Source organism: Oncorhynchus tshawytscha, linkage group LG18, assembly GCF_018296145.1.
Source record: "Oncorhynchus tshawytscha isolate Ot180627B linkage group LG18, Otsh_v2.0, whole genome shotgun sequence".
Taxonomy (NCBI): Eukaryota; Metazoa; Chordata; class Actinopteri; order Salmoniformes; family Salmonidae; genus Oncorhynchus; species Oncorhynchus tshawytscha.
Window position 1 is genome coordinate 21,494,998 of NC_056446.1, and position 26,774 is coordinate 21,521,771.

At 43.6% G+C, this 26,774-nt stretch overlaps 2 protein-coding genes across 5 annotated transcripts; both read left to right on the top strand.

Moving 5' to 3' along the window:
- The first annotated feature begins 7,094 nt into the window (after positions 1 to 7,094).
- LOC112217673 (protein SOGA3) lies at positions 7,095 to 12,553 on the top strand. Its single transcript, XM_024378132.2, has 8 exons — positions 7,095 to 8,431; positions 9,442 to 9,666; positions 9,803 to 9,961; positions 10,062 to 10,130; positions 10,250 to 10,519; positions 10,725 to 11,105; positions 11,234 to 11,863; positions 12,245 to 12,553. Exons 1-8 carry the CDS (start codon positions 7,631 to 7,633, stop codon positions 12,353 to 12,355), a joined length of 2,646 nt encoding a protein of 881 aa, XP_024233900.1. The 5' UTR covers positions 7,095 to 7,630; the 3' UTR covers positions 12,356 to 12,553.
- Positions 12,554 to 12,560: 7 nt separating this feature from the next.
- LOC112217675 (uncharacterized protein KIAA0408) lies at positions 12,561 to 19,267 on the top strand. Of its 4 annotated transcripts, none has more exons than XM_042300827.1 (7): positions 12,561 to 12,634; positions 12,749 to 12,813; positions 15,415 to 15,672; positions 16,419 to 16,748; positions 17,153 to 17,262; positions 17,400 to 18,285; positions 18,369 to 19,267. In XM_042300827.1, exons 3-7 carry the CDS (start codon positions 15,529 to 15,531, stop codon positions 18,624 to 18,626), a joined length of 1,728 nt encoding a protein of 575 aa, XP_042156761.1. In that variant the 5' UTR covers positions 12,561 to 12,634; positions 12,749 to 12,813; positions 15,415 to 15,528; the 3' UTR covers positions 18,627 to 19,267. The 4 variants fall into 4 exon arrangements, with proteins under 4 accessions (XP_042156761.1, XP_042156762.1, XP_024233904.2 ...); XM_042300828.1 differs by having other exon boundaries at positions 17,180 to 17,262; XM_024378136.2 differs by lacking the exon at positions 12,561 to 12,634 and having other exon boundaries at positions 12,651 to 12,813.
- The last annotated feature ends 7,507 nt before the right edge of the window (positions 19,268 to 26,774 follow it).

Genomic DNA, 26,774 nt, shown 5'->3' on the forward strand with positions numbered 1-26,774 from the left:
CTTCTTTTTTTGCTGAGTTTAATAAAGCTTAACTTTCCTTAACTTTTCCTATTCATTCTCAATGGTAAGTCTTATCACAACAGATGTAATATATTTCTGGCAACTGCTTGGTTTTGTGGCTCTGTTCCACTCCACATAGGCCACTGTAGAAAGGGCAATTTAAGTCTGTCTATACTATAACATTAGCTACGTCACGGAGCAAGCAGCGAACAACCATCACTGTAGACACAAATCTCAGTTATTTAATGTTAGTTATTGCAGACCGATCTGGCATTTCTCCATCTGGAAATGACTAACAACACAACTGCAATAATTTTCATACATTTTTGTCCAAGATACAGTAGGTAGCTACGAAGCTAACTGGCTAGCATCTTTTCTTTCATTTATGTCCAAGAAACAGCAGCTAGCTACGAAGCTAACTGGCTAGCATCTTTTCATTTTTTTCTGCGTCTCACGAATGTTCTTCTTTGTGATCCGAACACCTCAAACTGAGATTTGTTTGTCCATAACATTTTTTTTCAATCTTCCTCTGTCCAGTGTCTGTGTTCTTTTTCCCATCTGAATCTTTTCTTTTTATTGGCCAGTCCGAAATATGGATTTGTCTTTGCAACTCTGCCTAGAAGGCCAGTATACCGGAGTCTCCTCTTCTCTGTTGACGTAGAGACTGGTGTTTTGCGGGTACTATTTAATAAAGCTGCCAGTTGAGGACTTGTGAGGCGTCTGTTTCTCAAACTACACACTCTAATGTACTTGTCCTCTTGATCAGTTGTGCACCGGGGCCTCCCACTCCTATTTCTATTCTGGTTATTGCCAGTTTGCTCTGTTCTGTGAAGGGAGTAGTACACAGCGTTGTCTGAGATCTTCAGTTTCTTGGCAATTTCTCGCACCCCAGACCGAGGGTGATTGACCGTCATCTTGAACTTCTTCCATATTCTAATAATTGCAGCCAACAGTTGTTGCCTTTTCACCAAGCTGCTTGCCCATTGTCCTGTAGCCCATCCCAGCCTTGTGCAGGTCTACAATTTCATCACTGATGTCCTTACACAGCTCTCTGGTCTTGGCCATTTTGGAGAGGTTGGAGTCTGTTTGATTGAGTGTGTGGACAGGTGTCTTTTCTACAGGTAACGAGTTCAAACAGGTGCAGTTAATACAGGTAATGAGTGGAGAACAGGAGGGCTTCTTAAAGAAAAACAAACAGGTCTGTGAGAGACGGAATTCTTACTGGTTGGTAGGTGATCAAATACTAATGTCATGCAATAAAATGCTAATTAATTACTTCAAAATCATACAATGTGATTTTCTGGATTTTTGTTTTAGATTCCGTCTCTCACAGTTGAAGTGCACCTATGTTAAAAATTACAGACCTCTACATGCTTTCTAAGTAGGAAAACCTGCCAAATTGGCAGTGTATCAAATACTTGTTCTCTCCACTGTACCTAACTAATCACACAGAATTACATATACACAGAATGAATCATACATTGATGGACCTTATTATGTCATAAAGAAAACGTCCCTGGTGGACGGAACAGATACAACGGCTGGTTACATAATGATAGGTGGTTGGGTTTGAGTGAAAGAGCGGGAAGACTGAGTAACAAAGGGAGAAGCTATGCTATCGTAAATACAGAATCTTATGCTTTCTACATAACCGCCCATTTGAAAAAGTAAAATGCAATAAATATTTACTCTGAGCTGCACTTCGATCGGTTGGTCGTAGATGGGAGGCCGGGTTGTCCTTTGAAGAATGTCTGATGGTAGAATGGATATTGGTAGTACCGTTGTCTTGCGGTAGAACACACACTCTGTCCGTCCTCTCCTAGCCCACGTCTACAGTTGCTGCGCTAACGCGACGGCTAGGAGGTATCACTTCTTTAATGAATAAGGGTTCAAATTCATACCAAGTTGACATGCTATATGCTCATGCTGGTATATGCTCATGCTGGCTGGTATAGTCGAAATTCATCCTTCCAGCGTGTAGGTCGTCACCTTCACATTGAAATTAGATGCTGATTTCGTTAGATTCTTGCTGAGGTTGGCATAGTTCTGAAGGTGGTCTTTGTCCTTTCAACGTGGGGACCTCAAGTCCACACGTCCTTGGAACAGGTTATTATCTGAGCCCTTTTAACGTCGCCCTAACGTCCTCGGAACAGAAAGTTACATTTTAGTCAAGGGCTTTATGTATGTCTACTACAGAACCAATGTCTGTTCACTCGGGCGGGGCCTCTGAGTGAGAAGAGTGGTGTACTTCTGACAAACCGTTCTCTCATTAAGAAGCTAAAAATTAAATTGAATATTTTCACAAATAGTTTCGAATTTAAATTGCACAACAATTCCATGTGAATCTGATAACTAGAATGTGTAGATTTTCCAAGATACAGTTTATGTCGTCCTATCATCAGTAATCATGTCTCAGACGCCAACTGAACTGACATCATTTTCAGTCCCAACGCATATTTTCAACTGGTTGGATTACCAAAATATGGTTCCGTTTCCCATCTTTTGATGTCACCAGACTCTCTATGTTAACAAAGGGATTTTCAATAGTCACATTGGTAGAGTAGAGAGAGGAAAAAGGGGAAAGGTATTTATGGGGGTCATAAACCTCCCCCACTCAGGCCAACGTCATGACAGTACGTACACACATGCAATGTAACCTAAATTGTTAAACTCAAATTTGATTTGATTTGAATGATGACTAAGCCCTAGAGGTTTTGTAACTTCAATACAGATCTGAATGTTTGATATCCATTTTACTATACACTGTTGATAGTAGCTGAAGCCAAAGCTCATCACTGAATGTCCTACTACAAGGACTCGATCAGGTTGACAAACGTCTGTGTCATATGAACACAAACACACCAGGGATTACGACATGACCACTCAGTTCACTCTCCGCTCACTTACAGTCAGTAACTGAGCAAAAAATGGTTTGGTTTGTCAGTCAGCTGTTCAGAGCGCTCATAGTTTCTTTTTTGTTTAATTCAGTCACTAAATGCATATTATGAGCTTTTCCCAACTGCTCAGTGTACTCACCCTGGTAATCCCTGGTGTGTGTACTCACATAGTTTAGATTTATGGTTATTTTCATTTAACTCGCAATTTTTAAGGTTAGGGTTAAGTTCAGGCTTTAACAAATGATTAAGGTTGGGCATGACCTCTGACTGGTTAAGGTTTGGGATAGACTCAATACAAAAAGATCAAAACCAACTTTCTATCATTGGATTCGAACATGCAACCACTAGGATCAGGCAGATGCTAAGTGTTTTACACTACAAGCTCTCACAGTCTAACTTTAGGCATTAACTCCGAATGGTTAAGGTAATGGTTAAGGTTTCCACTTCATCTCCCAACATTCTCAGACATGAATGGACATTGAATACTGACTTGTATCACAGGGTGACCTGGCTGGTATAACATGATTTTTGAATGACAACTTCATCTCTGTACCCCACACACATACAATTATCTGTAAGGTTTCAAACACTGATTCAACCACAAAGACCAGGGAGGTTTTCCATTGCCTCGCAAAGAAGGGTACTTATTGGTAGATGGGTAAACATATTTCCAATTGGGTGCCGCCCTAAGGGACTCCCGAACACGGCCGGTTGTGATACAGCCCGGGATCGAACCAGGGTCTGTAGTGACACCTCTACACTACAAAGATACTGGTGTCTTTCGTAACTCAGTTGCGGAGAGGAAGGAAACCGCTCAGTGATTTAACCATGAGGCCAATGGTGACTTAAAACAGTTTCAGAGTTTAATGGCTGTGATAGGAGAAAACTGAGGATGGATCAACAACGTTGTAGTTACTCCACAATACTAACCTAAATGACAGAGTGAAAAAAAGAGTGAAGCCTGTACATAATACAAATATTCCAAAACATGCATCCTGTTTGCAATAACGCACTAATGTAAAACCACACACAAAAAATAGCTTTATGTCCTGAATACAACACGTTATGTTTGGGGTACAACCCATCACTGAGTACTACTCTTCATATTTTCAAGCATGATGGCTGCATCATGTTATGGGTATGCTTGTCATCTGCAAGGACTAGGGAATTTTACAGGATAAAAATAAATGGCATAAAGCTATGCACAGACAAAATCCTAGTGAAAACCTGGATCTGTGTGCTTTCCAACAGACACTGGGAGACAAATTCACCTTTCAGCAGGACAATAACCTGAAACACAAGGCCACAATATACACTGAAATTGCTTACCAAGATGACGTTGAATATTCCTGAGTGACCTAGTTCCATTTTTTACTTAAATCGTCTTGAAAATCTATGGAAAGACTTGAAAGTGGCTGTCTAGCAATGATCAAAAACCAACCTGCCAGAGCTTGAAGAATTTTCAAAACACGTCAATGGAAGCCCATATGGATTTGGCTTCCCACCAATCACATCACATCAAAAGCAAAACGTTATTGACAGAAATGTTTTATTATTGCATCTTGTTGTCCTCTGGTGGCTAACTAGCTAGCTAAAATTGTCCCTTTCCTAAATTAGCCATGGATGGATATAGGAATTTGGACTTGTGGTTTTTACTTAATTCTCTGTACTGGCCAATGATTATAACAGTGATTCTAATCCAACCATAAATCCAAACATTGTGCCCCCGGCTTGAGATGATGGAAGTTCAATATGTAGCTAGATGTAGTAGGCTAATGTTAACTATACGGCCCATTTTTGCCCATGAAAGAAAGTTAGGCTAGCGAGCAAGCATTTTTGCCAGGTAACCTAGGACAACAAAAACTAAAAGTGTGTACTGTATGACAGAGTCATAGACGTTTCATCAACATGAAAGAGAGGAGGATGGCATTGGCATTTCTCTACAAGTAGGGTGACTCAACATGTTTCTTTCTACTTGCACAATGCACGCATGCACACACAAACACATATGTAGGAAACATTCATTTGGTTGACCATGCTGTAGGTCATGTAACTGTTTATGACATTCAATTTGCTTTGTGGACTTCACCTGACAGAGGTTGCTCTCCGGTTTTGTGATGAAACAAAGGTGTGGTTGAATTTATTCTGCCACTGTGCATTCGTATTGTCTGCTTTAAGCCCAGGGGGCGAATGATGGGGGAGCCAGTGGGGGACTCAGCTCCCCTGAATTAGAAATTAGCTCCCCTAGATGCAATAAAGGTTCAACATAAATAATGCTAATTTAACCATTCTTCCATTTGTTTAAAATGCATGGGTAAAAATGTTTTACAGAGGTAAATATGAAATTAAAAGCTTTCAAAATAAACGAACACCCCCACCTCTCTGTCATGGTTTAAACCATTTATTTCTACTTTGCTGCACAAAACGTCTCCCTGTCAACGAATGGTAGGCCTACTGTAGAATTCTATAGCTGGCTATACAGCTGCGCTGTCCACTCAGTAGTGCTGAATTTCGGCCTCAGTTGAGCTCCTTTAAACGCATATATTTCCATTTGTACTTCCTAATTTTCACCATTTGTTTCCCATGAGTCCTTGATAAAAAAAATTGCTGTGCCTTTATTCCAATGCATTAGATTTAGGCTATCTGTGATGTATCATTGTTTGCTTTTGTCAGTCAGCTGTTCAGAGCGCTCAAAGTTTTTTTCAGGTAAGCGGGGTATTGGTGTTCTCCGTGCCGTCCGGAGTATTAGTTTTCTTTTCTGGATCAACTGGTGATGTTCGACAATATCACTATACAACTAGCCTACAGCTAGACACCAATGTGCTTCCAATCCATCCAACAAGTAGGCTATACGTTAATGACAGTAGGCCTATAGTTGACTCTTTCGGTTAGAAGCAATCGAATTTGCAATGGCATATGTTTACATTATTTTGGATTTGTGTGCCCATAAGCACTGTTTTCACGGCGAAACATTAGAAAATGTTACATAGGCCTACACTTACAGTGCATTTCCCGAGATTCCAGATTTTGGAGAGGAGAACAACAACACAGGTAACCTACTTTTTAAAGTGATTTGTTTGACAATCAGTTGAAATCATCCTTACTGGTTGGGTTCATGCCACATTAAACAGTAGCCTAATTGATTTTTAATGCTAAATTACATCTTTATTATTAGGCCCCCCAAAACATTGTGTATGAGCATGTGCCCAAGAGACCCCACCCACCTCACTCTGCTTAGGCCAATATGTAGCGGTGGAAAGGCATATGAACTAAGAGGTTATAGAGCAAACAATGCAATTATCACAACACATAGGTTGTAATATGGAATGCCTGCCTGTCTGCCTGTCTGTCTGTTTGTCTGTCTGCCTGTCTGTCTGTCTGTCTGTCTGTCACATCTCTCTGTCTGTCTGCCTGTCTGTCTGTCTGTCACTCACTACCGCTTATGACAACCCTCATTATATCTGAGTTAGTTGATACAGTCAGTTGGTGGTACCTTGTCTACACAGCACAGATGAGCCCTTTATGATGGTGCTGATAGATGGGTGGAGACCACCCTCCCATGGCCACCACAAATCATTGCATGCACAATATGAGTTCCTGAGTTCTTGAACTTCTAGTAGTACTAGGCCTGCTGGTTTCCTTTTCTCAATCTTTGTATTTGATTGGTCAGAGAGTATGCTGTTCCCCGGTCAGAAGATTGTAGCGATTTGGAAAAATAATTAATTTGAAAACAAAACAATAACTATAGCCTAATCATTGTGTGGATGTTTTTCAAGTTGTGTGGATGTAGTGTAGTGGTGCTCCGGAGTGGCGCAGTTGTCTAAGGCACTGCATCTCAAGAAGAGTCACTGCAATCCCTGGTTTGAATCCAGGCTGCATCACATCCGGTTGTGATTGGGAGTCCCATAGAGCAGCGCACAATTGTCCCAGCTTCATCCGGGTTTGGCATGGGTAGGCCATCATTGTAAATAAGAAATTGTTCTTAACTGACTTGCCTAGTTAAATATGTATATATTTTAAGACAGTAAGTAAAGGCTACAATGGGTCCTTTACAATGGGCCTGGAGAAAGATATTAAAATGTTTGTTTCCTGGTTTGACGTTAAAATCACACGTGATGAATACTGTGTGGCTAGTCGTGCCCCTGCAGTGCCTGGTGGTACCTTGTGTCAGCATCTCTCCAGCCCACTAGCGCTGGGCTGAAACTGCACTGTCTCTTGCGGTAAGAAGCCTAAATAAAATAACACGTTTTTGGTACGACATTTTACAGAAAATGCATGGAAATATGTGTTTGTAGCCTAATTTATTAACGAATGTTTATTTTTTATTGAACAAAAGTTACAGCACTTTACAAAACTCACTATAGAAGTAGAAACCCATTTAATTGTACATCTTGTATCACTAGATCCAGAATAATAGCCTCCTTATCCAGTCTATAAGTTAGATTCTATTGACCTTGTTTTGTTGAAGTCAAAACTACTATTGCAATGTCACTCTGCAGACGTCATATCTCATTTGCAGCATAGGCTACGAGATTTAGTTCATTTCACCCAGACTTTCTATTTATAGTAGGCCTATAAATTGTGGAACCGGTTGACCATCATATTTCATTGCATCTTTTTCATTTTATCTAAAGCATAATAGGCCATATCAATACTTATATTAAGGTTTTATTATTTCCATAAATAATAATAAAATCATACTTTGAGATGGGCGAGTGGAAACGTCAGGACTGATGGATGACACGATGAACTCTGCCGCAAGCGGCGCTGCGGATTTTCCAGTGGCAGCATCAGACAATAGCACAGCGAGGCTGCATCGGGCTCCCTCGCCGACCAAAAGCCGGGAATGCGCCCCAAAACCGGCCCAGAAATCCTCCAGTAGATCCAAAAATATAGTTTCCAAAGGAGGATCGAGGAATAAGGTGGGAAACGAGGGGCTTAGGACCGCTGTCGTGAGGGAGAAGGAGATCAAGAAATGCGACGTGGAAGCTTTTCACTCGGATGGTGCTGAAACCGATGCTGTCAATTGCAATGCAAAGAAGGCGGATGCTAGCAGAGAGGAAGGTACGGAGGAGATATTTCACCAGCCGATAGATTCTCAAACCCGTCGTTCCTCGTTACGTTTATCCTGCCTCAAAGGCGAGTCTTCCCAACATATTGGGTCATACCGGCCAGACGGCTCCAGCACGGCGGGTTCGGTGAAAGGGAAAGCGAAGAAGCGGGGAGGGGAGGCAGTGACCGCATCAGCAGGCTGCCGCAGGAATAGAAGCGGGGAATACGTGGGCTGCGTGCCGGGCCTTGGTCTGTGGAGCGGGGGTTGCTTGCAGACTGAACTCATCCACTTCCACCTACATAAGAAACTGAAGAGAAGCGGCAGTAAGATGCACACCAAGGCAGAAAGGGCTCCGGGCGCGGAGGCCTCGGCCGAGACGGAACCGGCTACAGAGGCCATAGAGGCGGAGCCCGTGACACAGCAAGACGAGGGCCCGGAGGACGAGCTGGAGAGACTGGTGGATGAGAATGAAGATCTCAAGGTTTGGCGTCACTGACGTACAATTCATTATGTTCAATGTATGCAAACACACTGTTGGTATGGACTACTTTTTGTTTGATAAGATTCATTGTGAAATCAGGCCTATTGCCCAAAGTTTGGCACTGACATAGCCCTATGCTCATATAATGCATTTAATGCATGCTTAGTTAACTATTATACATAGTAGGCCTAAGTGAAAAGGTACTTATTTCGTGTTTGATGATAACACTGCAACTGAGTTAGTATTGCTGCCGTTATACCAGGCATATTCCCCAAGGTTTATCATTAGGCCTATATTGGAAAACTGTATGTTGATACAATGAAGCAAGCATCTTTTTTTTAGCCCACAAGTAGTCTAACTGAACAGTTATTATTCTTTCCATAGCATTACAAAGAACTGATGTAGAAATGTGTCTACTTCCCTTGGTTTGTTATTGATGCTTGCGAAAGCTATATGATTTAGGTAGGCCTATAGCTTACACAAACCAAACCCTTCCTCCCTATTCAGAATAATAAAAAGCACCGTCCTGTGTTTAGCCTACTTCTAATCATTGATTGACATACAGATGTAGGATCTTAATTTGAGCCGGTTTGCTACAGCAGGAAAATAATTCTGCAGCATCAGGAAATGTGAATTGTTATGTGGATTATAATTAATGGACATTTTTGTATGGGTTGATACATTTTACATAAGGCATAATCAAGTCTGACATTTCAAAGTGGAAATTACAAACTTTAGAAGCCTTTTTAAACCTCAAATACAGGACAGCTTTTGCATTTCCTGCACAGCAGGACAGTTCTCCAGCAACAAGATAATCAAATTAAGATCCTACATCTGTAATGATGACCCTATTGATCAGTTCAGATTGGTATGTCCCTATCCAATTACATCATGTTCTGAGGACCGAAACACTCAACACCAATAACACTAAAGCGTGAGCCCCACGTACCCTGTAGGCTACTACTACCCTGTAGTGCCTGACTGACTGATCACTCCTATTGATGTCCCAGACGGAGATCGAGGAGATGAGAACGGAGATGGACGAGATGCGTGACACTTTCTACGAGGAGGACACGTGCCAGCTGCAGGAAATGAGGCGTGAACTGGAGCGAGCCAATAAGAACTGCCGGATCCTCCAGTACCGGCTGAGGAAGGCTGAGAGGAAGAAGCTGCGCTATGCCCAGACGGGAGAGATCGACGAGGAACTACTGAGGAGCCTGGAGCAGGACCTGAAGGTAGGGAGGGAGGGAGGGAGGGTACGTAGGCTTGATATTTACACTCATTTATTTAGTTAGTTGATGCCCTGTCCACTCACCTAGATAATTGATTCAATCAACTTTTAATCAATGTCCCTGATTCTGTCTAATGCAGGTAGCGAAGGATGTGTCTGTGAGGCTCCACCATGAGCTGGAGAATGTGGAGGAGAAACGTACAAAGACAGAGGACGAGAATGAGAAACTGAGGCAGAAACTCATTGAGGTGGAGGTGACCAAACAGGCCCTTCAGAATGAGCTGGACAAAGTCAAAGAGGTAAGAGCACACACCCACAGTACACTATATAATCTATATAGCACATATATTGCTATAATACATATTACATAGGGTTATTCTGTTATTCCATTCCTAACAGTCACAGAAGAGAAGAGGAAGCAAGGAGGTTCAACGGTCTGACAAGAAGTCTGCCCAGACCCCAACAGAGGTGTGGGCTCAACATGAAATGGTTTTATCCTAGAAATAAATAAAAAGTGATTTTGTTGCAAACACCAGCGAGAGTTGTGTCTGTACATCTGAAATCTTTCTTCCACTTTCCCCTCTCAGGACCACAATGAGGACCTCAAGTGCCAGCTGGCTTTCATCAAAGAGGAGGCTGTGTTGATGAGAAAGAAGACAGCTAAGATCGACAAGGAAAAGGACCGTCTGGAGGCGGAGCTACAGAAGTACCGCTCCTTCTACGGGGATCTAGACAGCCCCCACCCCAAGGGTGAGGCCGGGGGACCCCCCAGCACCCGTGAGTCCGAGCTGAAGCTGCGTCTGCGTCTGGTGGAGGAGGAGGCTAACATCCTAGGGAGAAAGATTGTGGAGCTGGAGGTGAGAGAGACAGGATGTGATGCAGAGGGTTTGATGTAGGTTGTATGATGTATGTCATCAAAGAAACCAGGAAATAAGTTTGCACTTGGGAACACAACTGTTCCAAGCATTTCTGTTAGTTCGGTTCAGAAGCTGCTTTCAGAGAGAGGATGCTAGTGATTCATAACATAACTGATCAAATGTTTTTCATGTCATGTGTTTCCAGGTGGAGAACCGGGGACTGAGGGCCGAGCTGGACGACCTCAGGGGAGAAGGGGAGGGAGAAGGGGGGTCTGGTGGTGGGGCTGTGGGCAGGGTAGGGGTGGGCCGGGGCCATGGGGAGGCCATGACAGAGCTGAGGCAGCAGCTGCAGCTGGTGGAGGACGAGGCAGAGTTACTGAGGAGGAACCTGGCAGACGCTGAGGATCACAACAAGAGGGTGATGGGAGAACTCAACAAGCTCAGGTTTAAGGCTGGTACCCACGAGGGAGGAGCGAGGCATGGAGGAGGGGTGTCAGGAGGAGGAGGACTAAGCACAGAGAAGGCAGATGCACTGCAGGAAGAACTGAAGACGGCCCGGCTACAGATTAATGATCTCAGTGGGAAGGTGGGATGGTTTTCCCCCTTTATTTCTGTGACATAACATACATTGAAAGTATGGTATATGTTAAGCAAAAAATATATGGTCATAAACATAGCATGCCTCCTTCATCCTGTCCTCTTCTCTCTCCCCAGGTGATGCAGCTGCAGTATGAGAACCGTGTTCTGCTCTCCAACATGCAGCGCTACGACCTGGCCTCCCACCTGGCCCTGAGGGGGTGCACAAGCCCCCGGGACAGCGATGCAGACAGTGACGCGGGTGGGACCGGCCCAACCGTACAGCGCGAGAGTGATGATGACTCCTCCTCCTCCCGCATCCTGCCCCCGCACCGCAAACGCGAGGGCCCAGTGGGCGGGGAAAGTGACTCAGATGAGGTGCGGAACCAAACCCGCTGCCTCACACCCACCCGAGGTCTCTACACACCGCCCCCAGAGGTCGCTGCCCGCTTCCTGCCTCGCAGCCCACGGGATCGCCAGCAGATGATCGACATCCGGGTGGAGGCGGAGCGTCTTGGCAGGACCATCGACCGGTTAATTGCCGACACAGCAACCATCATCGCAGAGGCGCGGGTGTATGTTTCCAATGGTGACCTGTACGGGCGAGGCAGCGGGGGTGAGGAGGAGGATGAAGGGGGTAGGATCAGGGAGCATGAGCTGCTGTACAGGATCAATGCCCAGATGAAGGCCTTCAGGAAGGAGCTACAGGGCTTCATAGACAGACTGGAGGTGCCCAAACCTGAGGACAGGGAGGAGGAACCACTTTCAGTAAGTGTGTGTGTGTGTCTGTTCATAAGCCAGAAAAGACCAGACATGTTAGCCTTCTACCCATTTCTTATTGATACAGGCTGGGTCTCTGTATTTGAGGTGTAGAATGAGGTCCAGCTTTAGCAGCATGTGGTTCTAAGCAGCCGTTCTGTAATCTTATTGTAGACTATTACTCTGTGTGTGTGTGTGTTTTAATTAAAGAGACATACCGACCTGGCCATAAGCCACTTTCAGATATGGTTTGGCTGTATCACCATAGTCTCTTCACTTGTCCCTGACCATTGAATATTCTGCTGAATCTATTTTCCTTCTTTCTCTGACCCTATTTTCCCTCTCGTTTCTCCTCCGCTGACACTCACGTTCTGTTCTTCCTCTGCCCAGATCTTTCAGCCCATAATTTTACTCATCCTCATACTAGTCTTATTCTCCTCCCTCTCCTATGCCACCATCTTTAAACTTGTCTTTCTGTTTACCCTTTTCTTCGTCCTGTGATCCCGCCTCAATAGCATAGCCACATCCTTTGTTTGTTTGTTTGTGTTGATTTTTACATTGGTTGTCAAGGTCAATGCACAGGAGCCTCCCTATTCAAGCACAGGCCACAGTCACATAACTGGATTTACAGTATGCTTATGTTCAACACTGGAGACTACATTACCCACTACCCACCACTTCCTTCATCACCCCCAAGTAAAGGTGAGTTAGCTAATGACACCTGTTTTGCCCAATTCCAAAATCAAACCCATTAGCCATGAAGATAGGCCACCACATCAGGTAGCCTAGTAGATAAGAATTTTAAACAAACATAATAGTGACAATGCAGCTGAATGGTGTTTGCCCCTAACAACATCTTATTTTGTAACAGATTGTGACAGTGCTGTGTTGTAGTCTTTTTCAGATTTAGCCTATAGGTCTACATTAATCAAAGATTATGCTGCTTTTACCTCAAAAAGGTAAGAACAAATGTGTTTTCTCTCCTTCCTGTCACCATACTAATTCTGGTAAATTAACGAGGAATGAGTAGGCATACAGTAGACTAGCTCCTATACTGAGGAAACGCGTATGACTCCCGGACATCGTACCAATAGATTTGAGTCAATAACACGGTCACACAAAAGGTTCATATTACCTTAGTCTGAGGATTCCCACATTCCTATCCACACCAAATATATTTTGGTTTTGAGCGATCAGATGCGTTTTGCAACGCTTCTTGTTTATGTCGACAAGTGTCAGTAATCTATTTGGGTCAGAACCTAGCGGGGATCGAATGACGCGAGCGGTGATATTGTGCAACCTTCACCAACAGCAATTGAGAATATGAAAACAAATAAACTGTAAAATAGTGGTGAAATAGGATCACAGTACCTGCCAACGCGCCAGACATCCAGTTTTGCGGCGTAGCCTTTCAAATCCAAATATTTGCGCAGTTGTCACATATCGGTAGTCTACAGTTTGACATTATAAATTGTAAACAATTACGAGTAGCTTGGAGTCACAAGACGAAAATCTGCCAAGCACCCCAAAGCGGAGTAGCAACAGGGGTGCCAATTGGCTCAGAGAACGGCAGCTAAAATAGCTATGTAAACACTTTCCCTCTCTCCATTGCTTTGTAATTATAGACAGGATGGTGGTGAAGACAGTCGTGCTAGAATACATTTGACATTATCATACTTGATCCTAGCCCCAGTGACGCGGTGTAAATACCAGGCGCACTATAAAGGCAGGGTCCCCCTCTGGAACAGAAGTTGTTTACCCTGGGGAAAAAGGCACCTGCTCCGGATTTAACCCCGCTGCCTAGGAGTGACAATCCGCGCGACTTTACGTAATAGAGTGGAGGCAACCGAAAGGGAGAGCTGTGGAAGAGGGGAGCAAAACCGCCACCGGGCAGACAGACACACAGTTTGCGAGCTAAAGAGAGGGTCACTGTGAAGACCTTGGCTAGACTAAAATCTGGATTAAATTTCTGCTATTATTTATTATAAGTATATGCCACTGCAATATACCGCCAGCGATTGGCAATAAAATATTCAAGGAAGCTATTGCACAGCCAGGTAAGGCCACACTCAGAAGTTAATATTTTATTTTATTTTGTGGAAATATATAGAGCGTTCCATTAAGTTTTGTTGTATGCATTGTTTTACCCATAAGGCTAATTGATCATCTCTACAACTTTGGTTTCTATCAACATAATCATTGGACAGAGGTAAAACATTGTAAAATATAACCTTGCAGATCCGCTGTGGGCTTTGTGTATTGGGTCACATTTGATCAACCTGTGCCTTTTTCTACGCGCCTCCAAATAGGTTGCATTTGGCCTTGTGTGGATTTCTTTATTAGACACCTATTAATATAAAAACATACGCCATGCACATTTATTCTCTCTCTCTTCCGCCCTCCCAAGTTTACAATGCATATTTACAGGTTTCTAAATATATCCGTACTCTTACGTTGGTGTTCGGTACGCACTTAATCTATAACATTCGTTGGTAGCAAATCATCTCCCTTGTAAAAATGTACTGGATGTACTGTAATATATTACTGCAGCGATAGGCCTACGGAAACGCGTGAAAGCCATGCCAATAGTGTGGCATATGGTCCATTTTCTAGTGGTGAGTCGGCCATGCAGCCAAGTCGGCAATGACCTTATCTTTTAGCGTTGACACTGAGGGCAGAAATGCCCATTGTGCATAATGTGTGAACATTTGAAAAATGAGGAATGCATGTACGTTAAAATGGGTAATGGCTGCCGGATATGTGCATGCCCCTGAAGTTGAAATGTATACCAAATTCCAGTATAGAAAGTTGTGAAGGACATAGGGAAGGGTAGTCTGGTTGCCATCTCTGATCAGCTATACCATTCCACTCCTTGCCAGTCATACCATTTGCCAAATGAATGTTAGCTGAAAAGACTGGTACCCAGACTAAGAGAAGGGTTGGAGCAGAGGGGATGGTGACCAAGAGCCAAACAGTGAAGTTGTCACAAGCAGAGTTGGGGTAGTGAACTACATGTAGTAATTGAACTACATTTTGCAATGGCTTGGTGGTAGTTGAACTTAATTCAAATCTTGGTAGTGTTTTCAGTAGTTAATTGCTTTTTTTTGCCAGGTAGTGGTGTAGCTAACTACTGGAACTACACACTACTTTTTTTGCTAAAATTGAAGAAAATATGGGTGAAGTAGACAAGAATTTCCTTTATTTTTTGGCATCAGACTTGCCTAGTTTTCACTTGAAAAATAAATGACACATTCGGTTAACAACTGACTCGAGAGGGATCTAATCTGAAAATGTGTAGTCTATGACATGTCATATTTACATATGATAATTTATCACGAATGAATGGGAGGGCTTGCCCAAAATATCTGGCCTACAGGATGTGAACGATTGGAATGTGCCAATTGCTTTGAATATTTCCATGAAATCTGCTAAATGCATATTGAGACCCTTTGTTTATTGGTTGATGTACACATGGCTAATGTCCTCTAGTTCTTCCATGTCTTATCGTCCACAATAATCATCTCTCTCGCTCTCTCTCCCCCTTTGCATTTTTCCTCCAGCATTTCCACACGTTGGTGACCCCATCAAGACAGAAAGACGCTAGGAAGTTGAAACAGAAAAAGAGAGGAAGTTTGTGACAGGAAGTAAGAAGCTGCTGCAGGAAGTGGCCCAAAATGGAGGCCATCGAACTACAGCAGAGTCTGAAGCGGTCTGGAAGGGGCTGGGGAACAGAGAGGGGGGAGCTTCTGGATAGCTTCGACTCAGAGATGCAGGAATGGGAGGACCAGCTGCAGGACATGCAGAGGAAGATAGAGGAGGTGAGGGGTCAACCACGGTCAGATACAGTCCAACGCGGTCCAAACTAAAGTAAAACATGATCCAAATACATGGGATAGTCTAAACGTTGTCCAACATGCTCAAGTCCAGTTCTGACATGGTCAAACAAGATCCTAGGTAGAGTAACATTACCTGACATGGGGTTCACTACATCAGTCGTGTGAACATACTTGTGAATATTTTCACTTTGAGATAATGTCTTTCTCGTCTCACACTCTTGGTCGTTCCTGAAGAGTGTTTAACTGGTTGTGTGTGTGTCCTATAATAAACTGTTGGCAGCACATCCCTTCCTGCGACCCTATGCATTTCTGGACTAAGGACACAGACACGTGTTAACAAGCTAATTAAACTGTGATGTGCTGACAGACAGTCAGAACACACACACACACACTGTGAAAGTTGATACTAATGAACACATTAAAGGTTGGAATGGCAAAGGAAGCACACACTCACTCCAGCTGAAGTAGCGGAGGTGCAGATTCTAGAAAATAGTTGGGTTAACTGTTTTGGCATGGTGCGATGGATTGCGTAAACAAGGCCGGTTGACATTGTCATACGTACAGAAGGGTTTTGTGTACATATTGCTATACAGTGCTTTTGTATTGACATTTATGTTTTGGAATACGTCTAGGTTGTAAGTGTAAGGAATTATTGTATGTATAAAAACTTGTGTTCATGTTGTGAATGTAGAGTCTTGATAATCATCATGTTTATGTGCATATTTCAGCTTTACAACGAGGTGCAGGCTCGTAGAGGTGGAAATTATGTCACCATGGACAACAGCAAAAATGATAGGATGATTGATTGCGGCCGTGGGCATCATGACAATGGCTTCTTTGACCCGTATGGCAGCCACATCAACGCCACCAAGGACCACCCCAGTGCTGTAGATGCTTTTAACCACGGCCCCAACGGTTACGGCTACCCTGTCAACCATCAGAATGGCGGCTATGGTTATCCCCTTAGCAACAGTGCGGTGGAACTTGGAGACTTGTTGCAGGATTATCTTGGACATGGTCACGGAAAGACCCGGAAGACCAACTCCGCTATCAACAATGTGAGTAGCTACAGTAACTAAGGGTTACAGTCATTAGGCAGCCCCATCCGGAAACAACTTTTATCCTATGACTCACCTCTTTGGTGTTTGCAGATGGGAAGAAATCTGATAGGTGAAAGCAATGTGGTAGAATCTCCCCTTAGCTCATTGGAAGACGAGATGGGGCCAACACCATAATGATTACACCTATTTGGTTCCTTCAAGTCTGCCAGCACTGGAGGGCCAGGGGATAGGCAGGGTTGTTTTCAGGAATGTTAATATAAATAGATTACATAGAACTGGCATGGCTTCATACTCCACTGGAAATTGCATCAGCCATGCCAGTGTGACTGCACAGCTGAATTTGATATACGGTATCTTTGCTATTTGCACTATTCTGCTTCACTGATTATTTTCCCTCCCAGGTAACCCTTGTCCCACTTCTCTCTCAGCATCTGAAGGAGATCACTAAAGGGAGCCAGGATCAGTCGGTACACCAGGATGAGATGAAGAGTAGGCCTGTTGGGAATGAAAGGTAAGAGACCTTTCATACAGACATAATTTTGTGAAGTTCATTTTGAGAAAATTAATTTTGAGAGTTCAATCCACCTATGCAATTCCTTATTTTAGTTATCTTACTGATGACATTTTTTGCTTGTTGATCTGTTTTAGGATTAGTAAGGTGCGGTTTGCGGACGAGGAGGCTGAGAACAGGAAGAACAGGGTGTCACACAGAAAGAGTTCCCCTTGCAGGGACCTTAACAAGGAGAACACAGGGGCCAATCCCCCCCTCAGACAGCGAGAAGGTCCTCCCATACCCTCCCGATCCACCTCCCAGATGGCCCCTCCCGACACCTTCTCCCCAGCCCTGGACAGGATGTCCTATGCCCCTGGGGTCCTTGTGGACAGGAAGTGTAGTAGCCCCTCGGTCCTCAGAAAGTTTGGAGCCATGCTCCAGGAAAACGAGGGCAAAACCCTCACTGATACCGGTGTGTTGACCAACCAGGTGCCTACCGAGAACAAGTGCCCCACCGCCATCTGTCAGCACAAAGGGCTGGGCGGTAGCAGGACGACTGGGCGCGTGCCTGTCCAGAAGTGCCAAGCAGATTCCGTGCTAACAGCGAGGATGGATTGCAGCCAAGAACGAGGGGCAGTGAAAGACTTTAGAAGAGAGAGCCAGCTGGGAGAGGGCAGAGGCACCTCAATGGCTAGCTATGCTCACCCTAAAGGACTCCATGCAGGGGTTCAGAGGAGGACCCAGGTAGGAGGCAGCCCCAAGCCCAAAGCAAGGGCTCTCGGAAGGGCAGACAGAGACATGGGTCTGGTCCAGGGGGAGAGGGCCAGGAGGCCTGCACCCCAGCCTGGGGAACTCCGAGTGGACTACAGGAACCTGAGTGGATCCTATGTTGGGGCTCAGATGATCCAGAGGGGAGGGCCAGTTGCAGGTCAGAAGAAGGACAATGGACTCATTGAGCTACTCGATATGCTGGACATTGAGCACGAGTACAGCTCCTGCCCCCAAGCCGCACAGACTGCCTACATACAGGACACACAGCAGGTGAAATAGGCATAGCAAATACAGACACACACACACATACACACACAGTCTTGACCTGACCAACTTGTATTGTTTCTCTCCAGATGAGCCCAGCCGACTCATTCTCAGCAACCCCCACAAGGAACTTCTCTCGTCCTGCTCGTCCAGCTAATCAACGTCCTCCATCCAGGTGGGCTTGCTGTGCCCCCACCGCCTTGATCTCTGCCCCCTCCGGCCCAATTTCCCACCCCCCAAGCACCTTGGCACGCACTCCTAGTCCGATAGCAAGAACCCCAAGCCCCGCCCTGAAGCAGCAATCTTTCTGCTCCTATTTGCTCCACACTGAGACTGCCATCATGTGAGACACCTGCCCCGCCCCCCTCTAAACCCTGCCTCTCCTCCCCAAATTCAACCCACAGGACTCAGATGACATAGTCCTGCCCTCTCTGTAAATACTAAAGACTGTTCCTTCTATCTGGCTTTTTAAAAAAGTGCTTTAAGAAATTTTCTATGAGATTACCCACATGACTGTGTATGTGTGGTCTATAAGAAACAGAATAGTTGACTCTTGTTCAGTCTCCAGTGTTACTGTGGCCTTCCCTTCTCCTGTGCCTAACTTCTTTACGTCTTTATTTCTTTCACTCTCTTAACTTCTCTACCTTTCTTTCTTTTGTATTGGTGATTTTTGGATGGCTGTGTAAAATGTGATATAGCATGCCCCCTTTTACTTGCGGGTGCATGTCCCTTTATGTATGTAACTCAACCCTAATAAGTGCCATGTTGGCTTGTTTTTATAAATGGCCAACAAGTCAATACAGAGTTGATCCTGTCCTGTCAGCACAGATGCAACATGCTAACTGTCTATAGTATGTTTTACTGTATCATATTGTCAAAGTAACGCATTTGAAAATGTTCAAGTAACCATAGTGAGACATACAGTTATGACTGATGCTTTTCATGTCCTTTTTTCTCTTGATAAGAAATAAACATGACAGTGCTTTGACGAACTGACTCCAGCTATCTTTGGAATTGCATCCCCATGATTTGTATTGTTTGATTTGTGCCTGTTATTTCATTGGTTGGTGGTGACATGGTGTTGCTACTTCCATGTATCAACACTACTGAGATTCAGTACCATACTGAAACAATCCTGAGTGCCACTAAACATTGAAAGCAACTAGCTCAGCTACTACTGTTCAGGGGAGTCAGCTACTTTAGGTCTCAGGGAAGGTGACATCAATGCCTGAGGCCAAGCTAACTATGACTAGCTGATGTATTCTACATTAGCTGGAGCTGAATGAAGGCGAGGGGCGAGGAAGCTTCTCCGGTGCCAAATAAACTACTGTTCAAAAGTTTGGGGTCACTTAGAAATGTTCTTGTTTTTGCAAGAAAAGCCAATTTTATTTGTCCATTAAAATAACATCAAATTGATCAGGAATACAGAGCAGACATTGTTAATGTTGTAAATGACTATTATAGCTGGAAACGTCCAATTTTTTTTAATGGAATATCTACATAGGCGTACAGAGGCCCATTATCAGCAACCATCACTCCTGTGTTCCAATGGCACATTGTGTTAGCTAATCCAAGTTTATCATTTTAAAAGGCATTAATGGACAAAAATGTGTTTTTCTTTCAAAAACAAGGACATTTCTAAGTGACCCCAAACATTTGAACGGTAGTGTAGCTTCCGAGACAGCGGATGACAGGATGATTTTTGGTCAATCTGATCATGTATAAGCAATATCTTCTTGGGAAAGACCACCACCTATGAAATCCCTATTTATGACCTGGTTACTACATGTGAACAACTCACTTTGACTAAACACTGAGTCAGTGCACAGTTATTTTTTTATTATTTATTTTATTTAACCTTTAACTATTTTATTTAACATACATTCTGGGCTACATTTACTAACTGTTTGCACCATAAGTCATTGTTTTGCATCAGTGCAAACTGTCTCTTTCAACACCTTACCATATGATATCTACATATGGTAGTGAATGCTCAGTAAATAAGTGCCCCGTGGCCATAATAATAGGGTTTATATTGTAGGATAGTGTCTCACTCTTTCCAACCATGTTACCAGGCAGACTAACATAGACTGGGGTTGCGTGAGAAGACTGTTGGGGGTCTATATTAGATGTGTTTTCATGCCCTGAGGTACTCTCCTCATAAAACTGCATGAACAACCAAGAGGCGGTTTGCCAACTTGTCTGCTGCCACTTTGTCTGCCATTCAAGACACACAGCAGGTGGGTCCTCTCTAACACACTTACAATTTCACATATACACACTCTCTCTCTCCCTCTGGCAGAGCTGCCATATCTGTCGGTGCCATCTTACTACCTGTCTCTCTCTCTCTTTCTAACACACACACACACACACACACACACACACACACACACACACACACACACACACACACACACACACACACACACACACACACACACACACACACACACACACACACACACACACACACACACACACACAGTCACACACACAGTCACACACACAGTCACACACACAGACAGAGGTTCTCTCTCACACACACAAAGCAAGGGGAGGTAGCTACAGTGTGAAATGTCAGGGCTGTGAAATGTTAGGGCTGTAGGGGTACGGAAGTCCCGTGGCCCTGCGACGCCTCAACCTCGTCACCCAACCCCACTCTGAAATGTTGCCCCTCTGACTGAAATAGCAATCGTGACGTTGTTTTGGTGCCAGAAATCTTAGCCTGCTGCTGATGGAGGTATAAATAAAGAAGAGGGGTGTGTGCTGCTGGTTCTCTCTCTCTCTTTTTGTCTCCCTTTTTCTTCCTTTCTCAGCACTTTCATCTATATCTCATCACTCTCTTTTCCCTCCCTCTCTATTGTACAGTCGTGGCCAAAAGTGTTGAGAATGACACAAATATACATTTTCACAAAGTCTGCTGCCTCAGTTTGAATGATGGCAATATGCATATACTCCAGAATGTTAGGAAGAGTGATCAGATGAATTGCAATTAATTGCAAAGTCCCTCTTTGCCATGCAAATGAACTGAATCCCCCCAAAACATTTCCACTGCATTTCAGCCCTGCCACAAAAGGACCAGCTGACATCATGTCAGTGATTCTCTCAATAACACAGGTGTGAGTGTTGACGAGGACAAGGCTGGAGATCACTCTGTCATGCTGATTGAGTTCGAATAACAGACTGGAAGCTTCAAAAGGAGGGTGGTGCTTGAAATCGTCGTTCTTCCTCTGTCAGCCATGGTTACCTGCAAGGAAACACGTGCCGTCATCATTGCTTTCATTGCCTCAAGGGCTTCACAGGAAAGGATATTGCTGCCAGTACGATTGCACCTAAATCAACCATTTATCTATTCATCAAGAACTTCAAGGAGAGCAGTTCAATTGTTGTGAAGAAGGCTTCAGGGCACCCAAGAAAGTCCAGCAAGCGCCAGGACCGTCTCCTAAAGGTGATTCAGCTGCGGGATCGGGGCACCACCGCATCCGGAAGAAAAAGCTTGTCCGGAGAAGACAAGGTGAGCGCTACCATCCGTCCTGTGTCATGCCAACAGTAAAGCATCCTGAGACCATTCATGTCTGGGGTTGCTTCTCAGCCAAGGGAGTGGGCTCACTCACAATTTTGCCTAAGAACACAGCCATGAATAAAGAATGGTACCAACTCATCCTCCGAGAGCAACTTCTCCCAACCATCCAGGAACAGTTTGGTGACGAACAATGCATTTTTCCAGCATGATGGAGCACCTTGCCATAAGGCAAAAGTGATAACTAAGTGGCTCGTGAAACAAAACATTGATATTTTGGGTCCATGGCCAGGAAACTCCCCAGACCTTAATCCCAATGATAACTTGTGGTCATTCCTCAAGAGGCGGGTGGACAAACAAAAAAACACAAATTCTGACAAACTCCAAGCATTGATTATGCAAGAATGGGCTGCCATCAGTCAGGATGTGGCCCAGAAGTTAATTGACATCATGCCAGGGAGGATTACAGAGGTCTTGAAAAAGAAGGGTCAACACTGCAAATATTAACTCTTTGCATCAACTTCATGTAATTGTCAATAAAAGCCTTTGACACTTATAGAATGCTTGTAATTATACTTCAGTATTCCATCGTAACATCTGACAAAAAATATCTAAAGACACTGAAGCAGTAAACTTTGTGAAAATTAATATTTGTGTCATTTTCAAAACTTTTGGCCACGACTGTTTATGTACACTTCCCAGTCCCTTTTTAACCCCTCTCTCACATCTCTGTACCAATTCTCCCAGCTTGTTTCTTTTTCTTTGTGTTCACCGTATACCTGTTTTCTCTCTCATCTCTCCATTTTCATTTTCTTTATCTCTATCCTCATGCTAACTCTCTCTCTCTTATCCCAGCTAGGTATTTATTTCTCTCTCTCTCTCTGCCCCACATTGCCTGTGTGTCTGACTGTGTGTTAATGAGAGGGAAGCTCACAGGTTGGCACCTCCCTGGGTCCACACTGGGATATCTTAACAAGGCATCCCGCCAGCCATCAATCCTAGGTCCTGTTTAGGCCCCCCACTGGATCAGAGCTCCTTTATTTCTTATCTCTACACCTTTCTCTTTCCCTCACTACCTTTCCCTCACAATTCCTCCCTTTTGTCTCCCCCTCACTTCCTAATTCTCTCTATTTCATCTCCCTCTTCGTCTGTCTTTCTCTTCCTTCCTTCCTTTCTTCCTGCCTCTCTCTCTCCCTTTCTGACTACCTCTCTCGCCCTCTTTCCTGGCCCATGGTCTAATGAAGGACAGAAACAGACAGGCTGAGGGCACACTGTGTTCCCTAATGGGTATTTGTGTGGACAAGCGGGATGAGTAGCGGTGGGCACATGACTAACCCAGAGAAGGAAAAGCACAGTAAAGGCCTATGGTAGCCATGGTCACATTGACCTCACCACAGGCCTTTTGGCCACACCAAGTTATCACACTGTAACCCCTGGGTATGTATACCCCATCATAAAAGCCTTTTACATAACCCTGCAAAAGAGCAAGGGTATGCGGATATGCAGGCACACACACACACACACACACACACACACACACACACACACACACACACACACACACACACACACACACACACACACACACACACACACACACACACACACACACACACACACACACACACACACACACACACACACACACACACACACACACACACACACACACACACACACTACAGTGAGCTCCAAAAGTATTGGGACAGTGAGTTTTTGTTTTGGCTCTGTACTCCAGCACTTTGGATTTGAAATGATACAATTTCTATAAGATTTAACTGCAGACAGTGAGCTTTAATTGGAGGGTATTTCTATCCATATCGGGTGAACCGTTTATAAATTACAGCACTTTTTGTAAATAGTCCCCCCATTTTAGGGAACCAAATGTACTGTGTCGTGTATTACAGTTTTTTTCGATTGCTAAACGACAGTGGGCACAACTGGAGTCACATGTGCAAAACTCTAACTACAGTCTGCACTACCCACAGTCACCTGAGCTAAACAGTTCACATCACCTGCAAAACTCATTCCAAGCAACACAACTCTTAACACATGGCTCAAAACACGTTCAGTGCAGCCAAACACTATGCACAACCCTCACTGAGATAACACACACTGTCACTCAGAACACACTGAGAGTAAAAACACTAGCATCAAACACCAATACAGAAAATACAAACTTTTCATCTTTACAGTTTGAACAATTTCAGTGACTTCATACAAAGTAATATTTTCTTCAAAGAAAAGAGTGACATTCTTTCACATGATTTATTAAAATTTTTAGAACATAACAATTCTTTAAGGTAAATGAAAATTAGCAGTTTGCTTCAATAGTCTGTAGTAATTTACGGAATTACAGTAATGAGAAAAAAAGGTAGAAACTAAAAGTACATACTGTAATTCGAACAAATAATTAAGGGGCTAATCCTGCCTCTCTCTAGCATCAGGCCACAGGTTTTCTTCAACATCACATCTAACGTTTTCTCTTGCCATGCACCTGGGGAAGAACCTTCTGGAGTGCCTTATCCATCCCGGGCAGTCCTCTGGACTCGTGTCCTCACATCCAGCACGCATGGCTTCCAAAAGAGACATTTGGTCATGTGGGTGGTGACCAAACACTTTCCACCTCCAGGCAGAGAAAAACTCCTCTATTGGGTTGAGGAAGGGTGAATATGCAGGCAGGTACAAAACCATAAATCTGTGATGTGCTGCAAACCAATCTGTGACAGCTGCAGAGTGGTGAAAAGCAACGTTATCGCAAACTATGACAAAAACTTGGGGGTTTCTTACTGGCTCCCCCTGTTCTGCTGGCACTAGCTGAGCATAGAGCTGTTCTAGGAAAGCTATAAGCCTTTCTGTGTTGTATGGGCCAATGAGTGGTGTGTTGAGAAGCAAACCATCATTGGCCATTGCAGCACACATGGTGATATTTCCCCCTTTGGCCTGGAACCTCCACAGTGGCCCTTTGACCTATAACATTCCTTCCTCTGCGCCGTGTTTTGGCAAGGTTAAATCCAGCTTCATCGATAAATACAAATGAATGTGGTCTTTCCAGTGCTTCCACCTCCATTACTCTCTGAAAAACAGTAAGTGCACAGTTTTACTGTAGAAATGCTAGTGTTTTTTTTTACTGTAAATATTTTGTATAGCTGTGTACGTAACCTCAGACGTCTTACCTGGACATATTGGTATCTTTGCTCTTTTACCCGTTCACTGTTTCTCTCGAACGGTACAGTGTATAACTTTCATTGTAACTTGGTGTTTCTTTAGGACTCGAGCAATAGTTGTTGTGCTGACAGAATTAACATTTTCAAATATATCATTATCAGCCAACACTTTATCTTGAATCTCCCGCAGTTTTATTGCATTGTTGACAACAACCATGTCAACAATAGCATTTTCTGCGCATCTGAAAATATTTTTCCTCTTCCCCCTGTTGGGGGCAGCCTTTGGGTCCTGTTGTAAAAATATATTTTACAGTCAATCTTACTGTAATATATATCTGTGTCAATATTCTATAATTGCAATACAAAATAGATTCCTGTGATGTTTTCATTTACTGTAAGGATGTAACTCTCACCTGTTTGCATGATGGAAAATTCGCATTACAGATGCCACTGTGGATCTTTGCAGATTGGGTTGCACCCTCAACCCTGCCTCTCTCAATGAGAGACCATGGTTCACGACATGGTCTATAAGTGTAGCCCTTATTTCATCTGAAATAACAGCTCTTTGTCTTCTTTGTCTTCCTCCACGCATCCGCCCTCTCCCTGCCACCCTTCTCCCTCCACGAACCCATCTTCCTTGTTCCATTTCCAAAATGAGTCTTTCTGAGCTCTACCTATATATACTGTAATATGTGTGTGTGTTCACTAACAAGTCTAAAACAAGACACCTGCTTAGCCTTTCAGCTGAAATTGCAATCAGCAGTGTTTGAAAGGCACAAGGCTGAAATCTATTCCGTTTTGAATGTGTGGTTCACAGTTTTGACAGCAGTGTGTTAGCATTTGAACAAAGTGCTGTAAATCCACAGTGTTGTGCAGGTTGTGGTTAAAGTCATGGGATAAGTGTGTAGAGTTTTGAAAACTGTGTTCAAGCAATGAAAAACGAACTAGAGTTTGGTCCACATGAACTGCTGCTGTGCAGACTGTAGTTAGAGTTTTGCACATGTGACTCCAGTTGTGTCCACTGTCGTTTAGCAATCGAAAAAAACTGTAAAGGAGTATGAAGTTTAGTATTTGGTCCCATATTCATAGCACACAATGACTACAACAAACTTGTGATTCTACAAATTTGGTGGATGCATTTGCTGTTTGATTTGGTTGTTTTAGATTATTTTGTGCCCAATAGAAATGAAATGTAAATAATGTAGTGTGTCATTTTGGAGTCACTTTTATTATAAATAAGAATATAATATGTTTCTAAACACTTCTACATTAATGTGGATGTTACCATTATTAAGGATAGAAAGTTACAGATGCACAAATATCATACCCCCAAGACATGCTAACCGCTCACCATTACAATAACAGGGGAGTTTAGCATTTTTGGGGGGGTATGACATTTGTGCGTCTGTAAATACCCTCAAATTAAAACTGACAGTCTGCAGTTTAACCTCATAGTCATTGTAAAGTGCTGGAATACAGAGTCAAAACAACAAAAAATGCATCTATATCACTGGGTAGAGGGAAGGGGCAGCTGAACACTGATCCATCTATACTCCTCATGTAGGCCGTAGCCAAACACTTGATTTGTCTTAGTACACCAGGGGTTAAGGTTAAAGTTCATAATGATTTGTCTTAGTACACCAGGGGTTAAGGTTCAAGTTCATAATGATTTGTCTTTGTACACCAGGGGTTAAGGTTAAAGTTCATAATGATTTGTCTTAGTACACCAGGGGTTAAGGTTCAAGTTCATAATGATTTGTCTTAGTACATCAAGGTTTAGTGTTAAAGTTCATAATGATTTGTCTTAG